The sequence below is a fragment of the Narcine bancroftii genome, chromosome 1 (genome assembly GCF_036971445.1).
Source record: "Narcine bancroftii isolate sNarBan1 chromosome 1, sNarBan1.hap1, whole genome shotgun sequence".
NCBI lineage: Eukaryota > Metazoa > Chordata > Chondrichthyes > Torpediniformes > Narcinidae > Narcine > Narcine bancroftii.
The window spans coordinates 131,432,283-131,441,310 of NC_091469.1; the positions used below are offsets into that span (position 1 = coordinate 131,432,283).

At 40.9% G+C, this 9,028-nt stretch overlaps 1 protein-coding gene across 1 annotated transcript; it reads right to left on the reverse strand.

Moving 5' to 3' along the window:
• Positions 1–420: 420 nt before the first annotated feature.
• On the reverse strand, positions 421–2,731 carry helt (helt bHLH transcription factor). The gene is made up of 4 exons (XM_069939793.1): positions 2,431–2,731; positions 2,081–2,185; positions 1,889–1,985; positions 421–1,070 (listed from the first exon to the last, which is right to left on the reverse strand). Exons 1-4 carry the CDS (start codon positions 2,455–2,457, stop codon positions 580–582), a joined length of 720 nt encoding a protein of 239 aa, XP_069795894.1. The 5' UTR covers positions 2,458–2,731; the 3' UTR covers positions 421–579.
• Between the last annotated feature and the right edge of the window lie 6,297 nt (positions 2,732–9,028).

Sequence of the window (9,028 nt, forward strand, 5' to 3'; positions counted from 1 at the left end):
AATATATATAGATACCGTTCCTCCAAAACAGAGCGAACGCCAGACTCTGCACTCTGTACCGGGAGATTACCAGGTCCAACGCTACGTTTCCACCGGCTTCAGTGAACTATGGAAGGGAAGATTCGGGACGGTATTGAGAAATTCGAGGTGCACACCGAAGCCCTGCGGAAGATTCACAATCTATCGCTCGCCCGTCCCATCACCACCTGTAGTTTCCACCTTGGCCTCGTAGCCACCCCAGAAGCCCAACGTGGAAGCAACTCATTCCCGATCCCGAGGGATCGCCGGAAAGGAAGAAGAGGTGTGGCTCATCTTAGTTGTCAAAATGGACAACGTGTCACTGCACACGTTCGGAGGCTATAAACATCGCAGCCGTCATTTGACACATAATGGGTTTAATTCCCCCCCCCCCCCCCCCACACCTTTAAGATGGAATGTTAAAACTGAGCTTTCGACCTGAGATCTTCTTACACTGCTCAATCCTACGGTGCAGTTACGAATGGTTATAGTAAGATCCTATTTAATGGGCCTTAATCGATTGGCCGCTTCCCCCATTATGCCAGTCCAACATGTATTTTCCTATAAATTTGCATGTTGAGAGCTGTGAAGGCCAAAGGTATTCGGGTGTGAGTGGCCAATCACGTTAATATAATGGCGATCGAGGCCTTGCACAGAGTGGAGGAAAGTAGGTTGCTGCCCTGGGTTAGTCATAGGGATGGTTGGGCTTGGAATAAAGGGGAGTCCGGGACTCCGAGCTGAACCGTGCCAGTGCATGGTTTGTGTTCTTGCCACCCCGGCCCCTTGCTGCAGTAAGGACTCGTTCAAACGCGAATTTGTAAATTCTGGCACGGGGTGAAGCTGATACGAATAGTCCGTGTCGTGAGAAGAAATTGGCCCGAAGATCGGATCGGAACATCGGCGAGATTTGGACTGCAAGAAGGCGAGAATTCGGGCGTATTTTGTGTCCTTTGTTTCCATGCGCTCCACCGTGGTCAGATAATGGACCAGGTTCTTCATACACTCGTGATAACCGGCGTGGAAGTAGTTGGCCAATTCTGCTAGTAGTTCGCCTGCGTAAATAAAATGCGTTCAGGTGGCTCACAAATATTCTGAAAATTAGAAAGCTTTGGAGTAAGCTCTTAACACAGTAGTAGATAAATCAATGCAGGCTTGTGATGACCGAAATGACGCGTGCCTATTAGAATATTAAAAGTTTCCTGAAAACTAATTGAAATAGGCGCAGACTTCTTTAAGGAAAAGCCAAGCACGTATTGCTGCTTGCATCAGATTTGTTTTAATATTGCAAATGGGAGCGAGTTCTTAAAGGATCTTGCAGAGACCATTTTACTATGATATTCTGTATTAACAGAAACATGGAACTCGGATAGTTCCAGTCAACTTCGGATCATTTTTCTCTGGAGGTGAAGGTACACGAGGGTGAAAAATGTATGAATTGGATCGTTTTCACTTGTTTTTCTCGGCTCAACCCTTTCTGGAATCCAGGGACATGTTCGCTGATGGCAACTGTGGTTTTTCATAGTGTAAACACCACGGTGTTCTTCTCTTATCTATGCACAACGGGAACACTGCTCTGTGATTTATAGGTTTTAAAAAAAAATTCTGTGGATTTCCTTCCAGAGAATAACGTGGAAAAGTTTCTAAATTAAAGTGTTGTACTTTACTTGAATGGGAAAGAGGCGGTGTTTAGTGGCGCGCAGAGGTGTGAAAACGATTCTCGGGGTGGGGAAGGGGGAGATTACTTTTGGACTGTGTCTACAATCGCAATATTTCTAACCAAGATTTGCTTTCTTACTTTTCGGAAAATCAATATTTCACAACTAGTTACCAAAACTCACGAAGTGTTAAGGGAAGGTATTGGGACCTCTACCTTTTTCTCTTCCTCTGGAGAAATCAGCCGAGTGCAGAGCCCTTAAATACTGAACTGTCATTTCCAAAATCTCTGCTTTTTCCAGTTTCCCAGTGCCCTGAAATAAGATATCACAATAGAATAGCTGGAGGTAGTAAATGACGAGCCTCCTCTGCATTAGACGTAACAGTTTTTTTTTAAATTGGGAGGTACCTGCTTTGCCAATGCCATTGGAACAGTTTTGCCAAGCTCGTTCAGACAGCGATTGATCCGATCTCTGCGTCTTTTCTCGATCACTTTGTGGGACACAGGAGCAGTCTGGGGAGTAAAATACAAGCTTAACAGCAGAAAGTTGAGATCTGGGGGGAAAAAAAAGTCACTCCCCTGTTTTTGCTGGAGATTCCCCTCCGTGAAGTGGATGGGGATGCATTAACCTCCAAGAAAAACATGAAAACATTCTCTTCCTCAGCAGAGGAGGGAATGTTCTACCACTGACAGTGAAAAAGCCACATACAATTGGAAGCGGTCAGTGAGAAAGCACGGCTCAAAAGGGTTGCCCTTACCTTGCGCTCTTTCGTTTTGGCGGACATCGTCAGACAAAGAGGATAAAATGGGCAATTAAAATAGTTTCACCGTTAGCAGCTAAACTTTTCCTCCCTGTGCTTTCTGCAGTCAAATAAAACTCGACTATGCTCCTCCCAGGCTGAAAGTGGCTCCTTATAAAGCGATCATTAAGGGGTCCAGTGCATTCATTACCTAAATTATTCGACCGGATTAGAGAGCGGGGCATTGGGGAATACGTGGTTAAAGAGGTGGCAGAAATCTGGGGCTGAGGTACTATAGCCAGGGGTTAGCAGGGGGCAGTCCGGCTTTGTTAATCCACGTGGCTCTTCAAAGGACACGTGATCGTTCCCCGAATATCATTTGCATAGTCCTAAAAAGGCGGGAAATGTGAACTCAGGCTGGTGTCTGCCCCGATCCATCAGGGCGCAGTGCGCACAAGAAAAGAAACAAAACAAAAGGTCCTACCCACCCCCCCCCCCTCCTCTTCCCTTCTCCCTTTCGATTTCGCCTGTTTCCAAAACTAAAGCGAGCGATCCCAGCCCTCAAGCATGTCCGGAGTCATTAAAGTAATTAAGTAAGCCTTTAATAGGCTGTTCCGCCGAGTTCAAGGGAAGGGGAAGGCTCCCGTTTGTTCTCACACGACTTGGTGACACATCCATTTTATGGGAGATGGCAAGCTTTTGTTTCCACTCATTATTTATTGGAGACCTCGGCAGGTGTGGGACTGGGGCTGGCACACGAACATTGCTGGCTTCAAAGCCAGCCCCAGCAGACTTTGGCACACGAGGCTCTACCCACCACTGGATTCGATTTGGTGGGCTCAATTTGTAGCCTATTATCCTATAAGAAAATGTCTATTGAAATGAATGAATAGTTTCGTTGGCCTAAATTTTAATAATGGGAGATCTTTAAGCATTGTGGAGGAAAAAGAGAGAAAGAAAACAAAATAAAAGGGAAAATGCAGCTGGCCTAAAAGTGTATTATTCACTGTCACCTGCAAGAGGGAGAGCCTGGAGATCCCTATTCATTTGCCTAATTTTGATCAATTTAACAAACTTTGGGAAAAATTACTCTGGCATTGTTCAAGAGGGCAAAGCTTGATGATCGAATTAGCAGCATGTTCTGATCCGGTAAATGTCATTAGAGAGAAAGAGACAATCGCCTTTAAACTGGTTCCTTTAAACGCGCCAAGTGGAGAAGCCAGGGCGCTAATATTCTAAAGACAGCGCTTTGATATGATAGGCTACTTTGCATCTCGCTTTTGCAATATTATCATAACAAAAATATTTTAACATGCGACTAAGTTAAATGGGAACAAAGCTGCTCTATTTTTTTACGGCCGCCTTTTAAGCAAAGTTTACTTGGCGATTGTTTCGTCTGGTGGCGTCAGTTTAACACACTCCCCTCCCCACGACTGGATAACATTTTTGCGCAGGGATTAAAAAAATAAATAGCCAAAGTATCGTTACACATTTTGTAAATAATAAACATATAAATTGTAAAATGTCAAAAGAGCATTGTTTTGCATCGCTTGCTGGCCCCTTATTAACAAGATTTGTTTTCCAAAAATGACAGGAGATCAATATTTATAGAGCTCGGATTTAAAAATCACTTTTGGAAGTCAGGCAAAAGACACTAATTTTAGTTTATTTCAGAATTGTCCAAATCAACAACAGTCAACCAAATTTTGAATATATAAAGCAATACAGCAAACAGAAAGACTGAAATGTAAACATCTATTTACAATATATTTTTTAACTGGCATTTAGAAATATATTAATGGTCCGAAAGAGAAGAAACTACTTTTAGAATTTCTTTTTTTTAAAAAAACACTGCTCTCCTCGATCAAAATTAAGATCTGTAGAGGTGTCACATCAATCGAAATGGCCTGTGGAAAAATTCTGTGCAGCGTGAGTTGTTACAGTGTTGTCCACGACCTCTTGGCGAGCCACAATGTGGTCAGTATCACTTTGTCAGACAAATCGGTTTAGCTGAGAGGACTGGCCTTGGCGATGAGCTTTGAATGGGAAATTGTTCTGTTTGAATTAATCTTCAAGTGAAAAAGACGCAAGGTCACTCAAGCAACTCCGTCTTTACAATTATATGGAAAGAATATTTAATGCACCACATCTACGTATAAATTGTTTACATTTCACTATACGTTAATGTAAATGACACATTCAGTTACAGACGAGTCAAAGCTGCATAAATTGCTCTCCTGTTTAGATGAAGATTTCACAGCGCTTGAAAAAGAAACCCATCAATTGCTTTCACCCAAGGCTTCAACCTCGTGAGGTTCAGATTTGACTTTTCTGTTTTAGTGACCAGAGGCAAAGTTTGAAACCTTATTTGGAGATTTTGCGCATGAGTGCACTATCAACTCATTTGAAAATTGATTCTTTTTACATGGTATTTAAAGATCTCTTCAAATTATACACGTAACATTTTATCTGTCGCAAAATTACCCAAGTTTGACCTGCCTTTTCATAGCAGGCTAGAGAGTTGGATGGGACTGGAAGGTTTTTAAAATGCGAACAAACGCAGGCTTTAAGTAACGCTTTTATATGTAACGTACGGTTCTCCCTGTGGGGTAAGTTTTACTTTCCCGGACGACATCGTCCAAGACTGTTAACGATTTTTACTTCTCAAATGTTCCTAAAACTCTTCTATTCGCTCTTATTTGTACCATTAGGTAACTTTAAAATAGTTGGAACTAACCTAGTGCCCCCCCCCCAAAAAAAACCCCTTAAATATAACACAATTGCCACCACGTGAAAACGTGGTGTCCTTCGCCAAAACAAAAATCGTTCTCTTTTTTGGTCCGCCGTCAAGACACATGTTAATAAATGTATTAGCGTCCACGTGAACGCGTTTCTCAATGCATAATTTAGATGGTATCCAAAATGTGCGACAACCTTGTTCCACGGCTGAGTTAAAATAGGGAATAAACTGGATGTACGAACTGGAGCAGTATTGTTTTCGTGGCTTTAGGCAACTCTAAATTAAGTGTTTCCTCCCACTCTATTCACTGAGTGCCCAGATGTTAAAATGTGCATTGAAGTGATGACGAGCGCTCGCATGACTGCCTTCCTTCATCCCTTATGTGAAGGTATCTTCCTCATTCATACACTGTCCTGAGATTACTATATGTTTGACATGTCCGAAGTCAAATTATCTCGTTTTTATGTGGATATATCTCCTCGTTGTGATAAATGCAACAATGGAGATGCCTCATTAATTCTTTTTTTAATATTTTATTTAAATTGAACATCACAAACATAACAGTTAAGTACATACATAATGTGATTAGTCATTTTATATATATATATATATATATATATATATATTTTAACAAACCCAACCATCCAAACCTCCCCACTAATACCCTCCCTGTCCCAACTTCAAAGAAAGAAAAAGGAGATCTTATTTCTTGAGAATTATTGGATCAAAGTATTTCAAACTTTTTCTGCATTTTTATAAGTTAATTTTAAACCTAATCCCTTAACTGCTTTATTTGGTACTGTTGGAGAGAGTTATTGTTGTTAACAACTTCTGAGCTACATATATTAGCATGGCTAGGGGGTGGTGTGGCTCAGATGGAGGGACGTTACCCCACCTACTCATGCTCAATGGCTATGTGATGTCATCATGTTTAAACAGAGAGAAGATTAGATGCTCAATTTCTGATTTAAATGTAAATTTTCAAACACTGTGGAGACCTTTTTTAAATTACTTTTATAATTTTTGATTTGATATGAAGGTAGAAGTGTTGACTAATGAGGTAATTTATCATTCTGATAAGAATTCTGTCTTTCTTTTCTTTATGTTTTGGCCAAATAGCTTCTTTCTTGATAGTGGATTTAGATTTTCATTTTTGTCATAATAAAATAATATAATTTGTTTAATTAAAATGTGGAGTTTCTTGGATGAAATGATATGATTTAAGTGTAATGTATCGGTTTGAATTTTAACATATATCCATGTGTACTCTATTATTGGGTGTGAAATTTCAATGTTAAAAATAAAAATATTGAAAGAGATTATGTCAATTATGGAATCAGAAGAGTACATCGCCTTTACATGACGTACAATTCTAGTTGGTCTAACTGATGGCTCAACATTCTCACCTCTTCAAATGTGGCAGATATAGCACAGGCTGAAAAGAATGCAAAGATCATCAGTATGGACAAATAACTGGTGTGAGATTGGGAAAATAAAAGTTTGCATTTACATGGCCACTTGTATGATTTCAGAACCCCTCACAATGACACTTTTACACTCAATAAAGCATTTCTGAGATGTACTCATTGTTATGCGTAAGAATCAATCTACTCAACTGTTATATGGCAGACACCAGTGATCAAATCAATGTTGAAATGTTGGTTAAGAAAAACTAGTGAGAGGACAGATGGGTCTAAGATTTAATGTTCTGTTGACATTTCACTGCACTCATTCTATGTTGCATTAAAGTACTTGGTTGAGCTCTTATAAATTAAAGCTTAAACCCACATCCAACTCAAAAACAAGAATGATATCAAAGGGAAAAGGCTGACTACCTTAGCTTCAGTGGAACCACTCATTGTCACCAGTGAACCCATTCTAAATTCATGACTATCTTTCCAATGATTACATGATTAAATACATCTAGGGTATTACAGTGTTCTCAATACAATTAAAAATAATATTCTACATAATGGTATATGTCAAAGCGTGGGTATGCACCGAAAATGCATAGTTAGCCATGTAACACCAGCAACATGAGGTGCATGTGGCAAGGGATTAAGACCATAACAGACCACAAGACAATCTTGTGAGTTGAAAACAATGATTCCTCCCTGAACACCTTTGATTCACAGCTCAACGAGAGAACAGGCTGACACCAAAGAAAGCCCCATCTCCCCCTCCATCCAGTGCCCAGACAGAAGATAAGGTGTTGTTCCTCCAATTAATGGGTGGTCTCAGTCTGGTAGTGCAGGAGACCATGGACAGACATGTCAGCAAGGGAATGAGATGAGGAATTGAAATGTGGCCATTGGGAGATCCATGCTATCGTGGTGGACAGAGTTGAGGTGTTCCACAAAGTGATCTTCCAATCTGTGCCCAGTCGCTTCGATGTAGAGTGAAATACGATAGGCTGCAGAAGCTGTGATTATAGTAAACACACTGAAAGGTGCTGGAGGAACTCAGCTGGTCTTTTCAGTATCTATAGGAGACAAAGATATATTGCTGATGTTTCGAGACTGAGCTCTTCTTCAAGGAAAGAAGCATCCCAAGCACCTCCTATAGATGCTGAAAAGACCAGATAAGTTCCTCCAGCATTTTGGTGTGTTTTCTCTGATGTAGAGGAGACCACAACGGTAGCACCATGATCAAGATTCAGAACTGACACATTCCAGTCAGGAGGAAGCACAAGGATGGTCGGCTAAGTGAACCTTGGACCTTGAATTTTGTCAAAAGAAAAATGAAAGCATACATAAGGGTGAGGAAGATTTTTAAAAATCAAACAAAAAACCCAGAAGAAATACAAAGATGGCAAGAAAGAGCTAAGGTAGAGCATTAGGAAGGCCAAAGGGGGGGGGGGGGGGGTCATGAAATGCCCATGGTGAATTTAAGAGAATCCCATGACATTTTATACTTGCATTAAAAACAAAAAGGTGACTAGGAGCACTCAAAGACAAAAAGGAGGGAATATGCTTGGAGGCAGAGGAAGTGTGCAAAGTACTGAATACTTTGCATGGTACACATGAAAAAGGAGATGAAAGAAAGTGAGAGCAGTGCGGAAAATACTAATGTGTTCGATTAAGAAAGAGATGATGCTGGGTATTTTGAAGAGCATTAAACTGGATAGGTCCCCTGGGCTTGATGAGATATATCCCAGGAATTTGAAAGAAGCAAGAGAGGATGTGCTGGGGCCTTGACAAAGATCTTTGTATTCCCCCCCCCAAGCAACAGACAAGGTCCTGGAGGACAAGAATAACTAATGTTATTCTGTTGTTAGAGAAAGGCAATGAAAGGCCAGTGAACCTCGCACCAGTGATACGGAAATCTATTGGAGAGCATATTTTGGGATAGGATTTGAGTACATTTGGGAAAGCCTGGTCAAATTAGGAACAGTCAGCATGGTGTTGTGCAGGGGAAGTCAAGTCTTACAAATTTGAGATGATATAGGTGATAGATGAGGTTAGGGCAGTTGTTGTACAAGACATTAGTGAAACTAATGGACTATGTAGAATGATAGGATGTAGGCAGAGGAGTAATCCATTTAGGCCTCTCAGCCTGCACCATCATTCAACATGATCATGGCTGATAATGCCCCAATTCCTGCTTTCCTTCCATATCTCTTCACCCCTTTAACCATAATAGCTGCATCCAATTCATATTTGAATATATCCAAAGAACTGGCCTCAATAACTTTCTGTGGTAGGGAGTTCCACAAGTTCACAACTCTTCCTGAGTGAAGATGTTTCTCCTCATCTCTGTTGTAATAGCTTATCCATAATCCTCAGACTTTAACCCTCTGTTCTAGAGTTCTCCTTTACTGGGAACATTCTTCCTGCATCTAACCAGTCTCATCCTGTCAGAATTTTATATGTTTCA